The sequence below is a fragment of the Neohortaea acidophila genome (genome assembly GCF_010093505.1).
Source record: "Neohortaea acidophila strain CBS 113389 unplaced genomic scaffold BDY17scaffold_1, whole genome shotgun sequence".
Taxonomy (NCBI): domain Eukaryota; kingdom Fungi; phylum Ascomycota; class Dothideomycetes; order Mycosphaerellales; family Teratosphaeriaceae; genus Neohortaea; species Neohortaea acidophila.
In genome coordinates, this window is record NW_022985510.1 from 1834033 (window position 1) to 1856156 (window position 22124).

General features: G+C 58.6%; 8 protein-coding genes across 8 annotated transcripts; 4 read left to right on the forward strand and 4 right to left on the reverse strand.

Moving 5' to 3' along the window:
• Window positions 1-171: 171 nt before the first annotated feature.
• BDY17DRAFT_307170 (uncharacterized protein) lies at window positions 172-3417 on the forward strand (the record flags this gene model as incomplete). The annotated part of the gene is made up of 1 exon (XM_033735102.1): window positions 172-3417. The coding sequence occupies one exon, from the start codon at window positions 172-174 to the stop codon at window positions 3415-3417; it is 3246 nt and encodes a 1081-aa protein (XP_033594401.1).
• A 431-nt stretch (window positions 3418-3848) lies between these two features.
• Window positions 3849-5267, reverse strand: BDY17DRAFT_289757 (D-isomer specific 2-hydroxyacid dehydrogenase). The gene has a single exon (XM_033732401.1). It carries the CDS (start codon window positions 5119-5121, stop codon window positions 3922-3924), a length of 1200 nt encoding a protein of 399 aa, XP_033594402.1. The 5' UTR covers window positions 5122-5267; the 3' UTR covers window positions 3849-3921.
• A 1839-nt stretch (window positions 5268-7106) lies between these two features.
• On the reverse strand, window positions 7107-8884 carry BDY17DRAFT_320348 (uncharacterized protein; the record flags this gene model as incomplete). Its single annotated transcript, XM_033736433.1, has 5 exons — window positions 7107-7444; window positions 7507-7527; window positions 7615-7623; window positions 7877-8078; window positions 8141-8884. The coding sequence occupies 5 exons, from the start codon at window positions 8882-8884 to the stop codon at window positions 7107-7109; spliced, it is 1314 nt and encodes a 437-aa protein (XP_033594403.1).
• Window positions 8885-9902: 1018 nt separating this feature from the next.
• BDY17DRAFT_19268 (uncharacterized protein) lies at window positions 9903-10563 on the forward strand. The gene has a single exon (XM_033730022.1). It carries the CDS (start codon window positions 9984-9986, stop codon window positions 10398-10400), a length of 417 nt encoding a protein of 138 aa, XP_033594404.1. The 5' UTR covers window positions 9903-9983; the 3' UTR covers window positions 10401-10563.
• Window positions 10564-12781: 2218 nt separating this feature from the next.
• On the reverse strand, window positions 12782-14838 carry BDY17DRAFT_243128 (P-loop containing nucleoside triphosphate hydrolase protein; the record flags this gene model as incomplete). Its single annotated transcript, XM_033730404.1, has 3 exons — window positions 12782-12975; window positions 13033-13161; window positions 13719-14838. The coding sequence occupies 3 exons, from the start codon at window positions 14836-14838 to the stop codon at window positions 12782-12784; spliced, it is 1443 nt and encodes a 480-aa protein (XP_033594405.1).
• A 953-nt stretch (window positions 14839-15791) lies between these two features.
• Window positions 15792-16948, forward strand: BDY17DRAFT_19349 (uncharacterized protein). The gene is made up of 3 exons (XM_033730026.1): window positions 15792-16110; window positions 16174-16331; window positions 16389-16948. Exons 1-3 carry the CDS (start codon window positions 16050-16052, stop codon window positions 16884-16886), a joined length of 717 nt encoding a protein of 238 aa, XP_033594406.1. The 5' UTR covers window positions 15792-16049; the 3' UTR covers window positions 16887-16948.
• Window positions 16949-17010: 62 nt separating this feature from the next.
• On the reverse strand, window positions 17011-19205 carry BDY17DRAFT_307176 (P-loop containing nucleoside triphosphate hydrolase protein; the record flags this gene model as incomplete). The annotated part of the gene is made up of 3 exons (XM_033735103.1): window positions 17011-18474; window positions 18546-18812; window positions 18867-19205. 3 exons carry the CDS (start codon window positions 19203-19205, stop codon window positions 17011-17013), a joined length of 2070 nt encoding a protein of 689 aa, XP_033594407.1.
• Window positions 19206-19722: 517 nt separating this feature from the next.
• BDY17DRAFT_320352 (uncharacterized protein) lies at window positions 19723-21699 on the forward strand (the record flags this gene model as incomplete). The annotated part of the gene is made up of 1 exon (XM_033736434.1): window positions 19723-21699. The coding sequence occupies one exon, from the start codon at window positions 19723-19725 to the stop codon at window positions 21697-21699; it is 1977 nt and encodes a 658-aa protein (XP_033594408.1).
• Between the last annotated feature and the right edge of the window lie 425 nt (window positions 21700-22124).

The following is a 22124-nucleotide window of genomic DNA, read 5'->3' on the forward strand; positions in this document are numbered from 1 at the left end:
TCGACCCCTCGAACCCCGCCAACTGAATCCCATCACCCCTCAGGCTTCCCACTTCAGCTGCTTGCTTGACTGGCAGCCTACCTCACTTTCTCGGTGTTGCGTTTGTCGACACCCATACACCCTTCCCCACACCCTTGACGTACCACCTCGACCGAATCACATACATTCACAATGTCGCAAATCGATGCGAGACCTCCGCCCACACGAGGCAGGAGCTCACACCGCGGAGGCAGAGGAGGTTTCGGCAGAAGCAGCCGCGGAGGCAGGAAGCCGCTGTCCGACTCGCCCAATGACGCAACTTCCTTCGAAGATTCCTTCGGAGACGAAGGTGAAGTTGGCGAAATGAAGAAGCAATACGCAACCGAGCTGCCCATGCTCAGAGACATGTTCCCCGACTGGACCGACGTGGACTTGGTCTTCGCTCTCCAAGAGGCTGACGGCGACATCCCGAGCACCGTCGAGCGGATCGCCCAGGGCAATGTGTCCCAATTTGCCGAAGTGAAGAGCGCCAAGGATCGTGCTCGCTCAAAGGTAAAAGAGACCTCCGTGGCGCCAGGTGCGGCAGAGAAGACGCCAGCCCGCGGAGGTCGTGGAAGAGGAGGCTTTGAAGGTACTCGTGGCTCCCGTGGACGCGGATCAGAACGTGGTAGAGGTGGCATTCGTGGTGGCAGAGGCGGCCATGCTGCCGTCAATGGATCGTCTGAGGAGCCCAGCACCACATCGGTCCCGACTGTCGAATCCACCTCGTATGACGACGGCGGTCATGCAGCAGCGCCGGAAGTACACCCGGGTCCGAAGGCACACGATGCCGCCAAAGGCACTGGCGACGCCGGACAAAGCGCTTGGGCAAATGTAGTGACTTCACAGGGCACTCCCGCAACGGCCTCGGAAGGTGCAAAGAGCAGCTTGATACCAGAAGGTGGTGCGAAGAAGAGCTGGGCCAGCATGTTCGCACAGAAGCCGGCCCCACCAGCACCCAAGAAAGTCCCTACTGCAAAGCAGGCGCCTGCCGAGTTGGCCGCTGCTGGCGTGATTCCAGCGGCATCTCATCAGCCGACGGAAGGGACCGGGCCTCCGCCTGATGCTCCAGTGTCGTTGATCGCAGACGACTCGTCAGCAGCAGACAGGCTATCCAGTACAGATGGTGCAGAACTGGACATCACCCCGACAAAAGATCCTTTGACGGAGGAGAACGTCGAGCACCTCCCAGACGACTCCCATCCACCCGCGACATTGACTGTCGCCAGCACTGCTGGTTCCGCCGACCCTCGCAACCCTACGCCTCTACCCGGTCAGCAAGCTCCAATCGCTCGTCCGCCCATCGGTGGCTATGCGACTAGTGCACAGCGTGCTGCCGGACTACCCAACAGAAGCGCGAGCTTCCAGCGCCGAGTTCTTGAGCAGCAAGAGGCGGTCGTTATGCCCGGACACAATGCCGTCGACAGGGCTGCCGTGCAATTCGGGAGTATGGGTATCAATGGCGAGCCTGGTCCGGATGTCGATGACGACCGCGAGGAGCCCGAGACGCGCCACGCGCCCCAGCACTCGCCGCCCTCTCAACCGAGGACTTCTCTGCCTCCGGCTCCCAGGCAGGTGCCCGAGGCGATCATGCCCGAGGGCCTACCCACGCCGAAGCAAGCTCCTGGACTCCCCCCAGCTTCTCAACAGAATCAACAACAGATCCAAGAGGTCTCCATGGCGCCTACCGGCCCCAGCGAAATGACGCAAATCAATCAGAACTACAACCAATACAGTCAACGGTATGGCCAAGCTGCTTTGCAGCAAGACTCGGGCGCTCAGCAGGCGAAGCCCTATGACCCCTATCAGCAAGGTCCTCAGAGCCAGTACGATCAGTATGGCTCTCACGTCCAACAGCCGCACCAGCAGCAAGCAGGCCAGGGCAGCTACGGTGGCCATTCATCCGCCCCGAGCGATTACTCTTCCTACTACACAGCCGACCATCAGCGCGGAGGGTACAGCAATTACTATGGCAGCTCGTATGGGCCCCAGGACGCCCGTAACCAAGGACAACAAGACGCTGGGATGGGACAGCAGCGATCAGCCAGCGGCTTCGGCGCCGCTGGAGGACCGCACGACACTGCTTTCGCATCCCAGGCCCAACAGCAGGTCAGTACCTCACAATCTCTTCTAGATCTCAACGCCGCTTTGAACGGCTGCAGCAACGAGGGTCAGAGGCGATATCTACTCAACGAGATTCAGCGCATCATCTCGTCCGTTCAGATGCAATCGAAACCGCACACGGCTGGTAAGCCGGCCGGTGGAGATGTGTCAGACGCGGGGCGTGCGCCTGGATTCGCGGAGAGGGATCGGTGGTGGTATGAGAGTCTCTTCAATGGCCCAATGCCGCCGCCAACTCAATCGCTCGTGACGACCCTGTCAGACGTAACTAATCTCACATCCCCTGACACCCCCTCTTCCCCTCTGCAGACCAGCTCCAAAAGCATTTTATCTGACCAGCCTTCGAAGCAGGCGCAGTCACGCTATGGTGACACCACCGGCTCCGGCCACAACACTCCCAACCCACCCATGGCCAGTCAGCAACAGTCTACGGGTGCCAACACGCAGCAAACTCAGCAGCCCTCCATGCACCAAGCGCCGAGCCATCAACAGCAAGGCGGGTATGGAGCCCAGCCAGGCTTTCCTTACGGTCACCAATACTACAGCAGCCCATATCCGTCAGCCTATCAGAGCCAGTTTGGATACAGCGGTCAACTCGGCGGATACGGCGGCTACCCAGCGAAACCCAGCGGGATGTACGGCGCTTCGCATGGCTACGGCATGGGTCCGCAATCGTCGTATGAGCAGCATTCCGCGTCGCCGGCCAACGCAGCCTCTTACGCACAGAACCAATCTGGTATGCGCAGCGGCAGCGGCGTGAACTCGGGTCTTGGAGGGGTGGACGACTACGGCCGTGGGTCGGCACAGTCGCATCAGCAGAGCAGCGCATTCGCCAGCATGCATGATCCCTTCAACCAGCGCTCCGGCTCGGGATACGGGGGAGCCGCGCAGCAGCAGCAGAGTGGCTATGGTCAACAGAGCATGGCGACGGGGCAAGACGACTCGCTGAAGCCATTCAGTGAGGCATCGAAGGCCGGTTCATCGCCTGCCCTCGGCCAGCCAGGCGGGCGCCCGGGCTCTGCGGCCAATAGCGCCGGCGGCTCGAACCAGTCCGGCCTCCCACCGCCCCAGAACCAGCAGTCTGGCTTCGGAGGCGGCTACCCAGGCTTTGCGGGACAGGGACAGTATGGACTCGGAGGATTGGGCTCCCAGCAGCAACAGCAGCAACAGCAGCAGCAGCAGGGAGGATATGGCAGCTACGGCGCCGGAAGCTTCAACCAAACCTATGGCAGCTACAACTCGCGCGGCGGCTGGGGCTCCAACTACGGCGCGCACTAGGCGGAGCGTCCGAAGTTGAATCCCTCGACGCACGTCTAGGAATCTTCATCCAGCTGGCTGCGTCAGCTTGGCGGCAGTGTAGCCCTAGACAGACAGACGCACGAGATCCTTTTGGGACTTTTGATTTGAGCAGCTCCTTCCGGGCAGTATCGATCAAAACAGCCCTTTTGTACCATCAGAACGAACGACGGACTCTTCTTTTTCCTTTTCCTCCCTTGATTTCCGGATGTATCGGCGGGTGGGCGACGCAGCGGGCAGACCTTTGCTTTGTGGTGTCGTATCTGCTACGCCCCGTTAGTTTTCAGGTGCTGGGTTTACTGGGGGCTATGCATCTACTAGGCCGGCCCAAGGACAGATTGCATGCTAAGTGAGACAATGGACTAGATGGGTAGGATAGGCCTATATCGGCTAGAGCAGGAATAAGCCAGGGATTCGCAATGCTACGCAGTCCTGAAGCGTCTCCTCTCCATGCTGTACGTTTTATGTGTGAGTGCGTGCAGAGCGCTACGATATCACCGCGCTCGGCGTCTTTCCATCCAGCCACTCCGCAAGACTCTCCGCCGTCTCCTCGTACCACCCGTGAATCACGTCCTCCTCCGCATAGCCCATATGCGGACTCAGAACAGCATATCCCGCGCCGTTCTCGCCCCACCGCGTCGTGCGCCACTCGCTATCGGACGGTAAAGGCTCGACGGTGAAAACGTCCAATCCCACCCCGCGGATACGACCTTGCTTCAACGCCGCCAGTAATGCCGGTTCGTCAATGAGGCCGCCGCGCGACGTATTGACCAGGACGCCAGAGGGCTTCATAGCCGCCACTTCCTCGCTGCCGACCATGCGTCGACTGCGATCGGAAAGAACGTAGTGCAGGGAAATCACGTCCGCTTCGCGGAAGAGGTCGAGTTTCGACGCCGCGACTCGGATTCCCACGGCCTCTAGTCCGATTTCCTTCGCGCGCTCGTCTGCTTGCTGCTGCGTTAGATTCGACGACCAGGCGACGATATTCATCCCGAACCCCAACGCTGCCATGCGTGCTACGTGCGCGCCGATTTTGCCTAGTCCTACGACGCCGAGCGTTTTGCCTGCGAGACTGGAGACGAAGCCTGTTTGCCAGCCGCCGTGAGCGATGTGCGCGTCGTTGTGTGCGATTAGTTTCGTTACGCCGAGGATGAGGGCGAGTGTTTGCTCGGCGGTTGCTTGCAGGGACGAAGATAGGACCTGAGTGGAGGGCGGAGTCGGGGGTGGTTTGATCTTGCTGCCTTTCGTGCCGACGACGAGGATGCCTCGGTCCGCGCAGGCTTGCATGTCGATGGACGCATTACGCATGCCCGTTGTCAAAAGAAGTTTCAACCTGGGCAGAGCGGACAGGACTTCCGCGGGGAAAGCGGTGCGCTCCCGCATGGAAGAGATGACATCAAAAGGTTGCAGGCGCTTGATGAGCTCATTGCGTTCCGAGGTGCTGTGCGCGTTGAGGGTGTAGGTGAAGGTGTGGATTTCGATGCGCGGCAGCAGGGCGGCGAATTTGGGGCGCGCGATGTTCTGGTAGTCGTCGAGGATGGCGAGGCGGATGGGCCCTTCGCGCGTCGTCGAAGTGCCGCTCGCCCGCATCTGCGCTACTTTCTCCAGGTGCACGCCTACGTTCATGGCGGAGTTGGGATGGGGGATATATGTCGTAGTTTTGGCCCTAGTTCTGCCAATGGACATGAAACGTCGAGCCTCACACCGCTAAAGGTTAGGACAGCCGGGTCTGTCGTCCAATCAAACCACTGAGGACCAAAACGCAAGGCCAATATCGAGATCAGAGGGCTCACTGCTTCGTTCGACGTCGGCACGAACCCATCAGAGTGTAGTCCCATCCTCGCTCGGCCGAAGTCGCTCGGAATGCCCCAATCAGGAAGTCGCACCAATGCTTACTAAGTCCAACCGGGCAACGACACGACAGCCTACCTTCCGCCCCCAAACCGCTTTGCCTTCCACCTACGCGGGGCGCCGTGCACAGCTAGAGCAGCGGCGGCGCGCACCGCCAGGACATGCACGAAACCAACGGGCGTGAGTGCGATCCCCGGGCGCGCGTTCAGCCAGCCACAGGGGGCAAGCCCAGCTGCAGCCACTCCTCGCTCCCCGGACCCAACACGCCGTCACGCTTGTCGCCCTTATTGTATTCCCCAGCTAGTCTACCCGCCGCGTACGGCGCTCCTACGTAGCTCGTACACACATTTCCCATGCACACGTGCGAGACCCTCAGGACTACTGCACGCCCACGCCCCTAGTCGTGGCAAACTAGCGCTGTGTAATGCGGAAGCATGTCCAGCGCGCCGGGTGGGAAGGGGGGGGCCCAGATACAGTAGTAGAATGGCGCCAACCCGGCCGGCCCCCACTACCTTCGTATCGAAGATCAAACATGATGTACATAAAGGTGATGTGGTACATCCCGCGCGCCGCGGAGCGAGGCGGCCCCGTAGTGATCTGCCCACCCACCCGGGACGCACGCCTGGGGTGGTTAAGCATAAACCCCTTCTTCCCGCGCGTACATTAGTCGGGCGCCCATCCCCAAGCTGATAAACCAACCCGGTGCGGCGTTCACTGATGACTGATTGCCGGTGGACGCTAACAAGGCTAGTCGAAGGAGTTGGGGCAGCCGCCACCGCTGCTGCGCCTGTTTCCGCGTCGGCAAATGTCCAGTGGAGTAATGGCGAGTTTGTACATGGATTCGGCAGGGATTGGGATCGGGAGGGTGGGCTGGAGGCTTTCGCGCTTGTTGCTCCGGTGCATGTGCTAGGTGCATATATAAGTCGTTTCGCTTGTCCGTTCGTCAGTTGCGATGTACTCGCATAGTCGCCACCTATCGTCTTCACGCTCCTACTCTGCACACACAGTCACAGCGGCGGATGCGCACGAGCAAAATCGACAACATGTAACGCCCATGACAGGCATTCGAATGCAATTATCTACACACACCCACAAAGCTGGTAAGAGGAAACGAATGCAAGCGATGCTGCACCACTCGCATCCTCCTCTCCTTCCTCAACCCTCCTCTGCCGTCTTCGCGCACGAAAAGCAAGAAACGCAAATGAAAGAACCGAGCATGCCGAAGCTGAAGCTGAACTGAGCCGATGAGTCCTCGACGGAGGTCCACCGGCGTCTCCCAATATTCAAAATATCCCCCCCATTCCCACACACCGGGAGGATGTTTCCACCTCTTGATTTTTTTTGAAGTTTCTTTCCTTTCCTTTCCTTGACTTCCTCCAGCGGCCGTTGCAAACACCCCGCCGTCCGCCCTCCAGCGGCCGTGAAAAAGGCCATGGCCCGGCCTGAATCTGAATCGGGGACTTAAACCCCCGACGCTCTATCCGCCATCCCATATTCCGACACCGCCCACTTCGTTGTGCAGTCCGTCGAAGTGCGGTGTGATTGTGCTCATGAAAAGAGAAGAAGGGACGAGAGCAAATGGTTGGAGGAGTGAAAGGGTATTCACGAAGGGGAATGAGTTTCTGATGCGGCGAAAAGCAAAACAAAGTTCAAACAGACGAATGGCAGGCGAGGTTGGATCTCGCGATGCCGATTCGTTGGAGAAGGGGGTTGCAGTGCTGGAGTCGTGTTCGTGTCAGTGGATGGAGTCTCACGGAAACGACGACGGGGAGTCACATGGCAGAATGCATCCGCCTCTCGAGCGCAGGAGGACTCACCAATTACTGTTGATGGTACTGCTGAGGCGGCGCTTGATGCTGCTGATACGGCAAGCCACCCTGTCCGTGTCCGTATGGGCTCTGCGGATACCCCTGGGCGTACATCTGGCCGTTGGCGTACTGCGGGGCGCCGTCGATCTGCTGCGGCTGCGTATACTGGCCTTGGGCAGCTGGTTGGTAGCCGATCGGAGGGAGCTGGGGACCGCCCATCTGATGCGGCATCATCCCCGGCTGTCCGTACTGGCCGGGCGGTGGCTGCGAATCCTGGCCATTGCGAGCGGCGTCTTGTCGTTGCCGTTCCTCTTCCTGCTTGCGCTGATTATCCTCTTCCTTCTTCTTGGCTGCGGCGGATGTTAGCACGTGGGAGGCATTGCCACTTGGCCGACGACGAGCGATGACTAACCTTTCCACTCCTTCCTGATTTCTGCAAGGCGATAAATGTGTCAGCAAAACATACCTCAGCCCGAAAGTAGCCCCATTCCCGAACAGGTCAAGACCCGGTGGTACGAACCTTTGAATTCTGTCGACAGGCAGGAGCAGTTAGCAAGTGGATCAGAGTCAAGACTTCTAGCGCGATGGAACACGCGACAAGCCACGCTAGACGGCTTAACCACGCAAGGGTCTTGGCGTTCTAGCGCCCGCGGAGGGCGGCACACTACCAGCACCGCTGACAAGCGTGTCTGACATGCATTCCGTGCAACCACGCCAAAGGAAAGTGCAGGTGTGGCGTGGCCGGAAAGGCTTGAATGTTGCGCGAACTTGGCGGCACTCACCTTCAGGCGTCCTCTTGGTCCCATGCGACTGCATCGTCACGTGCGCGTTCAAATGATTCAGCGTGCCGTATGCCTTTTCGCACCCATTCCACCCGCACTTGTACATTCTTTCAATCTCTTCATAACGTCGTCGCGGTCGTTTGTGCTGCTGCGCACCAGGGATCGGAACGAAGGAATACACCGTAGAGAGGGGATGACCGCCCTGGATAGCCAAGCAAGTATTAGCAGATGCGGGATGCGAGGAGGATCAAGGACAGCGCGTACCGCTGGGGGTCGAGGGAGAGTGTGCGCGACCATGTTTGGCGCGCCTGCTCCAGACGTCACGGGCGAGTGGCCGTACATGGGCTGCTGGTATTGCCCGGCCCAGTCGGGGCGGCCGTACGCCATTGGCTGGCCCGCGTACTGCGGCATGTCGTGTTGCGGCGGGTAGGGGGAGTAGTTGTGAGGGGGAGGGTAGGAGGGGCTCGATTGCGCGATGGATGGATCTATGGGCACTTCTCCGTCAGACGTCATGTTGCTGGGGTTACGACCATGCAACCTGTGAGCTTCGGAGAGAGATTGAGACGGACTTGATGTTTGCGCCATGGCAGCAGCGTGTCCTGGCGTCGCGGGGGCGGGATAGCGATTCGACTGTCCGTCGGCGTATCCGCGCTGGGCGTATTCGGGGTAGGAGCTGGAGCGCGAGCCGTAGTCGGAGCTGGGAGTGGCCGACGCGGAATAGGTGGGCGGCTTGTGGTCTAGTGGACCTTGTTGGTGGTATTGCACAGCAGATGTCTGACCTGCGGGGGAGCCTTCAGACTGCTGATAGCCGTTGAGCTGCGCGGACGGAGTGGTCAAACCTGGGTGCGTGTAGTCCGACTGTCTACCATCCATGTACTGTGGATGGTCGTGGTGCAGGTGCGACGCTAGGATGGCGCTGAGCGAGGCGTCGTGATTGGGCGTGCTCGCGGCGGTGCTGGTGGTGGTAGTGCGTGTCGTAGTGGAGGATGGAGGATAGGCTTTGGACATGCTACGCCCGTCGAAGGAATGCACCGTCTGTCCGTCACGCAGCGCCAATGCCGGGCTCCCAAACAAAGCAAGCGCAGACGGCGCGGCGTGGAGGAGAAAAAAGGGCTCGGCAGATGATGACCGGCCAGAGCTTGTTGTTTTGGCGCGGCGGGTGCTGTACCTGGAGCTGCGGTTGTTTTGCAGCCGGATGGGTCTCCACTCGCAAACCGAACCCGCGTTGATTAGCGCGGCCGGGGGAGCGATGAGTGGAAGGTCGGTGGTTTTATTTTGCTGGCTTGCCCGAATCGAGCTTGGAGGCCAGGGAGGGACGGAAACGGCCTAATGGCAGGCACTTGGAGGAGCCGGCGCAGAGTTTGCTGGAGGGAGTCGGGAGAGCTAGGGTGAAGGGGGAGTAGCGTGATTTGTAGTAGCGTATGCCGGAGCGGGACCTGAGAATAGCGCTGGGAAGACCAAGCCGGATGTGGACGTGGCCCGCACGCACGGCGCAGATGGGCAGCAGTGGCGATGACGACGGATGAAGATATCCGTCGATCGGCCACGGCGAATCCGGGCGAGAGGGGGCAATTCAAGTGATGAAAAGGCCCAGACGGAGGTGCGAAAACCTTTCACAGCATGCAGGGTTTTTGAGTTTGGGAGGGTGGGTGTGAATGGTGGGTTGGCTGGGGCCCAGCTTCGGCCACTGGCTCAGCACAAGGGCCAACCGTGGCGCTGAGGTGCAGAGATGCAGAGATTGAGTGTCGGGAAACCCTCCGTGCGCACTGCGGGCAACGGATAAGCTTTGCGAGGGGCGCGCAGATGGATGGGCTGGCGCGGTGGATGGGCTGGGGAATTGGAAAGGAAGCGGCTAAAGTTTGGAAGGTGCTTGGATGCCTCGACGGCTGGCCAGTCAGCAGCCAGCGGCATCTGCGCACAGACACCCCGAATTTCACGGGGGTCAGGCTTGGCGCGCGCGCTGCTCGCTGGACCGACGGGCCAGCAAACGGCAGAATGCAACAAGAATAAACCTTGTCGATGTTGTGATGAGGACTGTGTGCTCCGGCAGCGAACATGGGTGGCCCGTGGGGCTCATCACGCACCACGCACGCACGCAGGCACGCGCATGTCGTTTCGTGGGAACGTGGCATTCGGCCGGTGCTGTCTGTTCGACGCCCGTGTGACGTGCCAAGAACGTCCCTATCTACGGACGTGGAGTGCCCGAGCACTGGTCCCCAAGCGTCTACTGTTGCTGGCCCCGCTCGCTACTCTGATCAGGAGAGATAGGCATCGCGGCCCACTATCTGTGCCTAGAGCCATGCCTCCTCATCAGCAGACGGGGCAAGGGATCGCGAGCTTGACGTGGAGAAAAAGAGGGGACAATGTGAAAACGAGCGTTCGAATGCAACCGCCCGGCTATGTGATGAAAGTATGCGGGGGCCGCCGCCTGTCGATCGAGGGCGGAATCTGGACGGCGACGGCGGAAAGGCAGGCAGCTGTAAGGCCTCCTCTCCCGACGTCCATTCAAGCACCGTCGACATGAGCAAGCCGGCGCGCGTGCATGGACAGACTAGCACACGAGTAGCAAGGCTGGCACACGGCGAGTTGGTTTAGGCCCGCTGTGGTTAGCACCATCTCGTGACCGATATCAAGGCTTGCACACCACTCGAAAGCCATGACCAATTCGAATCACCTGACGCGGACCTCTTCCCTGGCACACTGCGCTCTCGGTCCACACCACCCGCCTGCTGCTGTACATCCACCTGTGCACGTCGGATGACCGAACAGCCGAGGCTCAGTGTCGTCGAAAAAGGAGGTTGCTCGAGCTGGCCAGGCGCCAATAGGCAGCTCAGCTGCTCGACAGCTGCATGCGCGCGCGACCGACGTCTCGGGGCAGCGGTCCGCGCAAACACCACGACAGGGTATCATTGGGCACATACCCCCGCCACGCGCTCGTCATGTGTCCGCATCATTACGCAGGAAAAACGACGAAGCTCCATTCATCTCATCCTCCTTATCCCCCCGGAACATCAGATAACCGTTGTTTTGCATTTCCCCAAACAAGGGTTCGGCATCTGATTCGCCAGACCCCCCTACAAATCATTGTGCGAATCTCGAACCCAGCCATCGTCCAGACCCAGATCTCACGGCTCATCTCTCCACTTCGCCATCAGCATAATGCCGGAGCCTCCCGTTTCCCTCGCAAATCCAAATCACGAAAATCTCGGAAAATATGCAGGACAACGTGACGATGCCTAGCCGTGGGCCCGTCCGTAGTGCGCGCCCGCACGGCTCGGCAGTGAAGCCGGAGGATGACGAGACTTTGTCCGCCAGCAAACTAACCCACCCACCACCCCTTCCCTCACACTAGGAACACCCCCCCAGACCGCGGTCGCTTTTTAGTGCTAAAGCAGCGGACTTTTGTTTTGACGTCCTTTGTCCAGAGGGGTACGTTCCACGCTGATATCTCTCTTCACCATCTGCATCCTTCCCTCTCTCCTCCTCCCAATGACGATCACCTCATCCCGGCCCCAGCGGTAAAAAGCGAGATTTGCGCAAACTTCCAATCAGCCGGCTAAATCCCCACTGCCCGGCCCCCCCTTCCCCCCACGCACCAAACGGCCCAGAGCGACAATCGAACATCGCAAAAGCAATCCATTTCGAGCTCTCGGAACCGTTGATCGCCCCCCATCTGCAGCGCCTTGACTCGCATTCGCAAGCACCTCCATAAAAAGCTCGCGCCACGAATCGGGGGCCCCCGTTAGACCTGCATGCTGCTAGTGCCTGGATTTGCCGAATGGCGCAGGTTTTCGTTATGTACGCGCAGATTGTGCCATGTCATGCCACCCTTCGCCTTCATCGACCCTCTCACTTCTGTCGATGATGATGGGGCCCCTCCGGCCCTTCTCCGGCCACCGGTTCTGGCATACGGTCCCCAAACGGGAAAGCTGAAGGCCATCCCCCTTTTCGCCTGAGCGGAAAGGCCTGTGATAGGCGCAACGTCGATGCCCGAACGGGCTTCGATGATGCTTCTCTCGTCTACACGTAGCTCTGCTGGGAAGTTTTATGCGGGACTCTGATTGAGTAGAGGAAAGTGGATTCGCTCACTACCACGGGCGAATCTCGTCCAATCCGTGTTATCAGATTACCTCCCCATCCTTTACCAGGTACATACACAGCTGTCTCACAGCTGCCACGGTCTGGCAAGCTATACTCTTCAACAAAAGCAACCGGCAATAAGGACAATACTCCCGCTGTTCCGCTTGCCCCAAGGGCCGAGGCTACAACCTCCAGAATCCGTGCGAGCTACCAAACAACCGATCCCTGTTCGAATGAAGCTGTAGCGGTGAGACAAGCACAATCCTGCCAGTAAAAAGGACCCAGTATTTCGTAGTGCTCGGAGTTCACTCCGTGGAGAACCGGCCAGCCGGTATCGACCTGATGTAAGACGAGCTCCTTTTTCGAGGGTCCGATTTGCGTTTTGTGTCCAAGGGGCCGGCGGAGATGCTACAGTCACGTTGCAGTCATGTGAAGGCCGGTCGGCTCCGCCTTCGATATCGGGCGAATCAGAGTCAGAGTCAGGCAGTGATCTTCAGTAGAGGGGAGACGGAGCCGGTGGACAACAGGATGAAATCGCAGACCAAAGCGAGCAGAACGTCAGAAAGCACAAAGTAGAAGCAATCTATCGATGCTAGAGTACAGAGCAGCCAGTGAAATCTCTGCTGCCGCCGGAAGAGCATGGTCAAGCAAAAAAGGAGCAACGCCGATGCTGATTGTGAAGAAGCAAGCCCCGTCTGCCGAATCCATGCCATCCTCTATGTTGAGTAACCCCGTCTAGCCCTGAACGCCGTGTTGTTCATAGCAAAAATGCATCGGGTGGTCGTGGTGAATCGTGCTTGTGGAACCAGGCAGATCGTGCACAATCTACCAGCGACGCGAGCCGCCGAGCGGAGCAGTGTTACTGCCCGTCCATCCTCCACGCCCACGACCACGACCTCCTCCGTAGCCGCGGCCACCACCGCCCCCGCCGCCGAAGCGAGCCATCTCGGCAAGACGAGGGTCGATCTGCTGCTTGGCCTCCTTGAGGATCTGCACGAGCTCGCGCGCTTGCTTCGAGTCTGGTAACAATGATTAGCCGCATGCATGACGTGGAGTGTGAAAAAGGGACAACATACTGTCAGTAGTGAAGAGCGTGATGGCCGTGCCCTCGCGACCAGCACGTCCAGTGCGGCCGATACGATGGACGTAGTCCTCGGTGTTGTTGGGGTAGTCATAGTTGAACACGTGAGTAATGTCCTTGACATCTTGAATATACGAGCAACGTTAGTAAAAAGTCGCTGAAGCGATCGAGGTAAGTCATGAGAAGCAATAGCCATCCTTTGCCGGATGCGAGATCTGTCGGAGGGTGCGCTCGTATACGACCCCGTAGAGCAGCCTTGTCTGATGGATCAAGGCGTTCTTGACGCTGACACGCACACACACATCTACATCCAATGGGTGCCTGAGGGCCGTGGACTACTATTCTCCCGTGGGGATCCTTGGAACGCGCGTAGCTGTGACACCAACGCAACATTTGAAAGACTCGAGATCCCGCTTCTCTTATGGGTGGAGCTGCTGCAACAAGCAAGAGAAACGGAAAGGACGGCGAAAGCGCAGGGGCTCTCACCGGTCGAAAGTCTCCAAGGATCCTTCTTTGAAGAACAAAGGAACACGCAGCCCTAGACACGAATGGTTATATGTGCACGTGAAGCGCAGAGCGCAGCCTGTGGTGGAACAGATCCCGCATGTGGGACACGGCGATGAGGGGATCACATCACATGAAGTGGGGTGGGGGAGGGGAGGGAGGGGTTTGCAATCATACCGATACCACGGGAAGCCACATCGGTGGCAACCATGATGGGGCTCTTGCCCGTCTTGAATTCGTTGAGCACCCAGTCGCGCTCGTTTTGCTGCTTGTCGCCGTGGATGGAGAGGGCGGGCCAGCCGTCTTGGCGGAGGAAGCGAGTGATGTCGTCGGCGACGCGCTTGGTGCCGGTGAAGACGAGGATCTTGTTCTTCTCCTTCTCTTGCATGATTCCCTCAAGATGCTTAAGCATGCGGTCACGCTTCTCGAAGTCGGAAACAATCTCGATGATTTGGGTGATGCGGTGGTTGGCGGCGAGGTCGTGGGAACCGATGTTGACCTGGATGAAGTCTTGCTGGTAGTCGGATGCGAGCTGTCGGACTTCCTTTGGCCAGGTGGCGGACCACATGCAAGTCTGGCGATCGGGACGGATCTGGCCAATGATCTTGCGAATCTGCGGCTCGAACCCCATGTCCAGCATACGATCGGCTTCGTCGAGGACGAGGTAAGTTACACGTCGGAGATTGGTCTTGCCAGATTCGAGCATGTCAATGAGGCGGCCTGGGGTGGCGATGCAGACCTCCACGCCTCTAGCGAGATCTCTGATTTGGCCGCCCTTGGGCACACCGCCGTACACACAGGTGTTGCGAATCCTCGACGACTTGCCGAACTTGCTGACTTCTTCTTGAATCTGCACCGCGAGTTCACGGGTAGGGGCGAGAATGAGGACGATGGGGCCGTCGCCAGGTGCGAGGAGCGGCTGGGCGTTGATGTGGACGATGGCGGGCAGGCAGTATGTGAGAGTCTTTCCAGAACCGGTCTCGGCAATACCGACGACATCACGACCGGAAAGAGCCATAGGCCAGCCCTGGGATTGGATGGGGGTGGGGTGAGGGAAGCCTTGAGCCTTCACCTCGTTCATGACGTAGCCTGGAAAGCCGGCCTCGTCGAAGGTCTCGACCGGCTTGGGCACATTCTTGCCGGTGATGGCGATCTGCTTCTCGCGACGGAAGGCGTCTACGTCGGCTTGAGAGCGCGCAGCGACGGCAGGGTCCTCCTTGTAGAACGACTTCTCGAACTTGGGCATGGTGTTGAGGTCCCAGTGCTGTTGCTTCAGGCCAGCTCCGAGGTTCGACATCTTGTCGCCTCCGCCAAAGCCGGCTCCGCCGCCGTAGCCACCGCCACCGCCTCCGTATCCACCGCCGCCAGAGTATCCGTTGACACTGCCGTTGCCGTTGCTGTGTCCGTTGCTGTGTCCGTATCTGTATTGATGAAGTCAGCGAAATGATTCGGGGAAAGGAAGAAGTGCTGGATGGTGCGCGGTGGTGCCAGGGGGATATTCATCTTGGGCCTACCCATGCGAATAGTCATCCTGATAGCCGTAGCTTCGTGATCCATAGTTATCGTACCCGTTGGCGCCTCCGTTGCTGTAGCCACCTCCGCCGCGGCCGCCTCCGCCTCCGTATCCGCCGCTGTAGCCGTTTGAGTAGGCCATGACGTGGTGTTTCGAGAGTAGTGACTGTGACTGAGGCAAGGTGTTGCTGAGAGTGAGGGTGGTGGGGTTGAGGGGTAGAAGGAGTGTTGATGAGTTTGGGTCGGTGGTGATGAGAGATTGAAGATGAAGGGAGAGGTGTTGTGGGTGAAGGTGAGGAGGGAGAGAGGAAGGTGACGACAGAAAAAAAAAGCTGAGGCGCAAAGAAAAGGGAAGCCGAAAACTTTACGGCAAGCGCCGACGGGTACGCCATTCCGGATCAGGCTAGCCCCGGCATGTGATTGCTCGGTCTCAGGCTCAGGCATCAAGGCAGCATCCTGAAACTCCCCCGAGCAAGACATCAAACAGTTCTTTCTTGCGCTTCTTGAGACCTTCTTTCCGTCTAACTGAGACCCCAAATGATCATCTCGGTTTCTTCGTAAGGTAGGTAGTCACGGCGTTCAAACCTTAGGTCATCGCTTCAGTTCTTCGAGCTTCTCTTCTCTGGCAATCATCTCTCATCCATCCGTTGCAATACATCGTCTTCGCATAACTCTACGCATTCCATTCTCATTCAACTCAGTTCAATCTCTTTCCCACAAACGCCATTCACAAAAGTTTGCTACTGTTCCGAAAGGTTTGCTCCGGAGCAGCCACGTCGTACAATACACACCATGTCTTGCAACTCGCAGGAGAACCAGCGCCCCGGGCCTTCTCTCTCCTCAACGAGACGGCCCAGCAGCGTCAAAGCCGCTTCCATGAACGGGTACTAGCTCTACCTGCTCGAAGGCAGCCATTCGCAGGAGGAGTATGCCGCCGTCGCCACCGCGCTGTTGGACGAATTCCACAACCTCCACCCGAGTGAGCGCAGCGTCGAAATGGAGCACTGGGCCTACTTTGCGGAGTGCTACCTCAAGGCCAATCTGCTTCCTTTGAAAGGTTGGCTTGCTCACATCCCCATGTGGCAATTGATTTTGGCGCTGATCATCTTTTGTATTGCAGATCGAGAGGTTCCTGTTCGTGGCACGATTCCACCCATCACAGAAGAAGCGGCAGGAAGTCCTGAAGGTACAGCCGTCAAGGGCGCCAAGAGCTTCGGGAAGAGGCCAGATCGCGGTCGCAGGAACGATTCCATCACCTGGAGTGAAGATGTTCCAGAGGTAATCCCGCCACTGATCAGCCTGCTGCTCTCGCGCTAACGCTCCTGCGTACATCAGGAAGCCGGCCAGGACGAGAAACCCACCTATCGCTACCGATACCCGCTCAGCTACCGCCCCAAGCGTGAACCCAGACCGATGGTCCAGCAAACCGACGAAGAGTACAACCAAGGGTGGAGCACCGATGATGAGCGCGGGGCTCGCGAAGAAGAGGAGAAGGAAGAAGTGGAAGAGCCATTCTCCTCACCATCTTCTTCCTCGAGCTCCTCCTCGTCGACCGTATCGCCGATTTCCGCACGCGCGTCAGCAGGCCAGCCGGCTATACCACGCTCTCCCTCAGCGCACAGAGCAGAAGATGCTCTCGTCGGTCGAAAAATCCTGGACATTCTCAACTCGAGCAGCCCGGGGAGCCCGTCTCCGCCGAGTCCGCGACACACACCTCCCGCCCAACAGAGAGGTCAAGGCGAGAAGGAAAGCGCCAACAAGAAGAAGAAGAGGAGGCGGTTCAGCCTGGCGGCAATGAAGGAGAGTCTTGAGGGCAACTCGTTGGCTCTTTGACCGGGAGAGTGGCATGCCGGAAGTAGTAGACTACGAAACGCTCGCTTTTAGACATCTGCACAGTAACTTCGTCCTCAATCGAGGCAAAGCGTGAAATTGGAATCCAAACATGGCTCCAGTCTCTTCAAACCTCATCCAACCCCATCCCACTGCCCTCCCACTTTCTGGACTTCAACACCCTCATCTTCTTACTCGGACTCCGCTGCACCTCCCTCTCCCGCTCAAGGTTAGCCACGCGCTCCCTCAGCGCCGCATTCTCCGCCTCCAAATCCGCCAGCCTCATCTCCTCCTCCTCGTTCCTCACAAACACAACACTCCCTCTCTGCTTTCTGGTGACTGCCTCGTCTCCCGTCTCCCCACCCTCGACATTCTCCTTGTCATCCTCAAACACACTGATGCCCCTCGTCATAATCTCCAACTTCCGATCCAGATGCGAATCCTGCGCGTCCAGATCCGCATCCCGCGCGGCGAGGAACCTCCGCTGCTCCTGCTGCAGCTTCACCTCCATCTCGCTCCACATCTCCTCTCGAATTTCGACTTCAACTTCCTCCAGCCGACTCTCGGCTACCTGCCAACTGGATTCCGCTTGCTGCCTCCGCAGCGTCTCTTCCTCGAGGTGCATCTGCGTGATTTCGAGATCGGCTTTCACGCGCGCGAGCTCGGCGAGCGCGTTGTCGAGTTCGTCCGCGAGGGCGGAGGGCGTTGCTGGCCGGCTGTGAGATCTTCCTAGCGTGCTGAAGGGGATGGTAGATGTCAAGCTGGGGATGCGAGGCTGGGTGACTTCCTTTGCTAAGGCGGAGTACCGGAGGATCTGACTGGTGGAGTTGAAGTCTCCCAGCGGATCGGCGGCGACGATCATGATGGCTTTTTGCGGGAGTTTGCTGACTCCGCGCTGCTGTTGCTGCTGGGTCGTGAAGATGTTGCTGAACAGCAGCTCGGTCAGCTTGCATTGTCGGAAGGGAACGAGGTTCGGTGTTGAGCCTGGGTTTGCCGCTGCGTGGTCTAGCTGCATCTGCATGCATTGGCCTAGGTACATCAGACTCTCGTTGATCTTGCCCGCTTCGGCGAGCGTGGCGCCTGCTGTCTTCGCGATCCGCGCACGCTCGGAGCCGGCAAGATCGACGATGGTCAATGCACTGCTTGTCCAAGGGCCACTTCGGGTGCTGTGAAGCCTCTTCTTCACCTCGATGCAGAAGAAGCCGTGCGAGCGTGAGCTGGCGGCGTTGCTTCCGGTGCCTGCGACCCGGCGTTCTTGCAGGCCCACGTCCAAGACTAATTGCGCTTCTTCGAGATCGGAACAGACGACTTTCTTGAGGCCCGCGACTACCTTACGATCGGGTGAGAGCTCGGTGGGCTTGAAAAGGAGGGCGCGGCGCTTTTGCTGACCCAGTCCTTTTGCCGCGCAGCTGGGCCCTAAGAGGTCGAAGATGCGATCGTTGTGCACTTCATACATGGATATGACGATTGCATATTCGGCGGTCTTATCCACATTGATGTCGATGTCGTCAATGGGTGGGTCAGTTGGTAATGTAGAGAGACGTGGAGCATGACGCCTGGAGCCGCCTATCGCCTTGTATAGCGATGTCTCCTGTCGTAAGATGTGAGCATTATAGGATGTGACGAATGGTACAGCTTGATGATGAGGGACTTGATACATACCACACTAGGCGTGACTCCCCTGGCAGGTGTAGCACCTCGCGCCGGCGTTGCTGCGCGTGAAATACCGTAGTTGTCGGTGTAGATGGCATCCAAGAAGGCAGCGGCGGAGAATAGCTGTGCTTCTGAAACGTCCGCTGCACGGAGCGATTGAAGGACTGTCAGACTGCTGTCGACGTCGACCAGACATGGCGCGGTGTGGCGAAACAGGGCATCCAGGGTGAGCTGGGTGATTCCCCGCTGTGATCGGGATCCGAGAATGGTGTGGCTCTAGGCATGGTTAGTGCGCTGCCCACATGGCCGTCGTCTTCGAAGAATACACACCTTGCCGCTCCCCGTCACCCCCAATGTCGCAAGTAGACCGTCTTGGCCTTCTCTACCCTCAGCTCCGAGCACGCCTTCAATCAACCCTACCGCACCCGTACGCTCGAACACCTCTCGCTGGCCGACATGCTCCTCAAAGACTCGCGTGAAGGCGAACTTCTCCACAGAGCGTTTCCGATAGTCATTGGCAGGCGGTTTGATCGTAATGCGCGTAGGTGCTTCATGTTGTTCGTCCAGATGTTCGACGTCGAGGAAGCGTTCGCGATCCGTTGCCGGGTTGGGTCGGAGGCGCAGGAAGACGTCAAAGAGAGCGGTGTTGGGTTTTCGTTGAGTCTCCATTGTGCTGACAGGCGGTAGAATGCCAATCGTCTGAGATGCACACTTCTTCACTCGGTCCTTGAACTTGGTCGGAAGTCAAGACGTCAAAGTCGGAGTAAACACGAGGTCGTCGTGGGGGCAACCGGCGCATTCGATCTGCCGCGCCTTTCCCGAGATATCGCCGAGTGGAGCCCGTTGCATGTGAATGAACTTTTGAAAAGTACCAAATGCGCATCCATCACTCTTTGCATCTCCTCACACACTCATTATCATGTTGGAGTGCAAGGCGTGTCTACAGCGCTGCCTCCGCGCCCTCACGGATCCTCCCAAGCCGCACTTGTCGCTGCGCAGGACGCATGCCTACCTTTCTCGTCGCCCGTTCTCCTCCCAGACCATTCGCCACGATGCCTCTACTGCCCTCTCTCGAAGGGCCCCTACAGCATCCAGAGCAGATGTTGAGGTAGCATCTGCCTCGGAAGATCGCCATGTAATATCAAAGGGCAAGTCGAGAGGGTTGGACAGCCTGGACCAATCGGAAATGAGAAATCTGCAACGGGAGTTGACACATTTGCCTGATCGTATCAAACTGGCGGAGCACGTGCACTATGTTCTGCGTTGCAATCAACCGGAGAAGGCGCTGAACCTGTGCCGTCTCGCTTCCAAGGAACAGAATGTGGTCGTATCGTGGAACCATTGCGTCGACTGGCACATGCAGCGTGGCAAAGTGGACGAGGCCATTACCATATACAACGAGATGAAGAAGCGCGCACAATTTCCCGACTCCTACACATATTCCCTCCTCCTGCGAGGACTTGCACGTCCACAACGCCACGGCCAAGCGGTGGCACAGAGCAATGTCAACAAGGCCGTGAGCATCTACAACAGCTTGAGCAGTCCCACCAGCAGAGTGAGACCCAGCATACTCCACACCAATGCCGTCCTCCAGGTGTGCAGTGCCGCGCGCAACACGGATGCGCTGTGGGGCATTGTGGCCAAGCTTCCCAAGGGTGATGGCGGACCGGATCAAATCACATACACCACCATCCTGAACGCTATCCGGCTTGGCGCGTTCGGGAAGAACGAGACGCACATTACCGAGGATCAGCTGGGAGCGCGCAGGGCGCAAGCGGTGCGGGAGGGTCGGGCGGTGTGGAAAGAAATCGTGAAGCAGTGGAGACGGGCTAGGATCGAGGTGGATTCGGGGTTGGTGCACTGCATGGGGGCACTGCTGTTGATCAGTCGTCGACTCTCGGATTGGGACCAGGTGCTCGATCTCGTGCAGCAGACTACAGGCATCGAACGTCTTGTTCCGCCGCTAGGCCATCCGGAGCGCCATGCAGGACATGTCCCCGAGGACCGCCGCCCTTCCGTTGCTGAGGAGAATCAGGAGGATGTTGAGCTTACCGACTTTCGTCCGTTTGCCGACGCCGAGGTCGACGCAGAAGGTGATGGGTATGAAGATGCGCCGGCAACGAAAGTCTTCCAGCCCATAAAACCTCTCCAGGCGCAGTCAGGCAGGGCCGTAAAGCCGATGGCGTTGCCTTGGGTGAAGCCCGACAACATGCTCCTGTCACTCATCGTCGAAGCGTGTACCGCCCTCCGGATTCCCAAGACGGCCATGGCTTACTGGAATCTGTTCGTCAGCGAACACGAAGTCAAACCGGATCTGAACAATTTCCACAATCTTCTCAAACTCATGTCGTTCAACCGCAGCTCTGCTCAGGCCGCCGCTCTCTTGAAGGAAGGCATGGCGGCGGCGGGCGTGGCGCCTAAGAATCAGACGTTTCGGCTTGCAATGGGTGTCTGCGCAAGGGACCACAAGAACTACAGTGTGCTCACGCACGCGCGCGCCATCATCGACGTCATGGAGCAAACCCAGGCCGATCTGGACATCCACACGCTGGTGCAATACCTCAACCTAGCCCTGACCAGCGATGACGGGGCGAAACTGGCCGCGGCGCTGAACCGGCTGGATCCCATTGTGCACAATCTGCGCTCAATGATGGCTTACGGGGTAGATTCCACGGAGGAGCGCACGACTCCCCAAGCCTACCTTGTGGTGCAGAAGGAGGAGATTGTGCAGTTCTTCCAGACCATGGTCGGCGCCATCGACACGCTCATGAACCGCGGTCTCGTGCCGCGCGAAGAGTACAAGGACTGGCACGCGCGACGCTCACAACTGACGCAAGCCATCGGCCGAGCCAAAATCAGCATCGAAAACGCTCGCACCGACATTGACACGATGGTGGCGGAACAACGAAATCGGCGACAAGCGAGGGAAGCGGGGCGAAGGCAGTGGAGAGACAAGATGGAGAGGAAGGGGCAGGTGGAGCAGAGGATGAGCAAGACTGAGTGGGAGCTGAAGTCGTTCAGGACGAGGAAGGTGGCGAATGAGAACAGTCGGGTGAGGTCTGTTGGACTACGCGACTGGACGGTGGAGCAAGCACAGAAGAGGGGGCATTATGCAGACAGTCCGATGGAGCTGGCGACGATTTACAGGCCGACGTCTGTCTAGATGCCAGGCCCACGGTCACTTTCGATCAAAGCGCCGCCGTTCCGCTGCGAGATGCATGCAGGGTTGCGTAGGTAACTCACGGAACACACGAGAAGTGACCCGTGTGCACGTGCGAGCTGCATCTACTTCTCCCAGCCACCTCTTTTCCACCCCTTTCCACCGCTGAACGCAAACACGCACTCACTTCCACTGCCTTAATCATGACCATCATGTCAAGAAGTACTTCACCACCACCCGATCAGCGCGAGACCAAGCGGTCAAGAGCATCACTCGAACCGGGCGACATGGCTCAAGTTCCTGACAACGTCGCTAACATCGTGCCGGATGGCGATGCGGTGTTGGTAATCAGTGGCATGTCAACCGCTCCAAACACGCTGTGAGTAGAAGAAGCAGACACACACGCACTTGCTCCTCGCAGTCATGAC

Coding starts and splice junctions, on each gene's coding strand:
- BDY17DRAFT_19349 (XM_033730026.1), top strand. CDS start 16,050: ATGGAGCACTGGGCCTACTTTGCGGAGTGCTACCTCAAGGCCAATCTG. Junction 16,111..16,173: donor CAATCTGCTTCCTTTGAAAG/GTTGGCTTGCTC, acceptor TTTGTATTGCAG/ATCGAGAGGTTCCTGTTCGT. Junction 16,332..16,388: donor GGAGTGAAGATGTTCCAGAG/GTAATCCCGCCA, acceptor TGCGTACATCAG/GAAGCCGGCCAGGACGAGAA.
- BDY17DRAFT_289757 (XM_033732401.1), bottom strand. CDS start 5,121: ATGTCCATTGGCAGAACTAGGGCCAAAACTACGACATATATCCCCCAT.
- BDY17DRAFT_19268 (XM_033730022.1), top strand. CDS start 9,984: ATGTCGTTTCGTGGGAACGTGGCATTCGGCCGGTGCTGTCTGTTCGAC.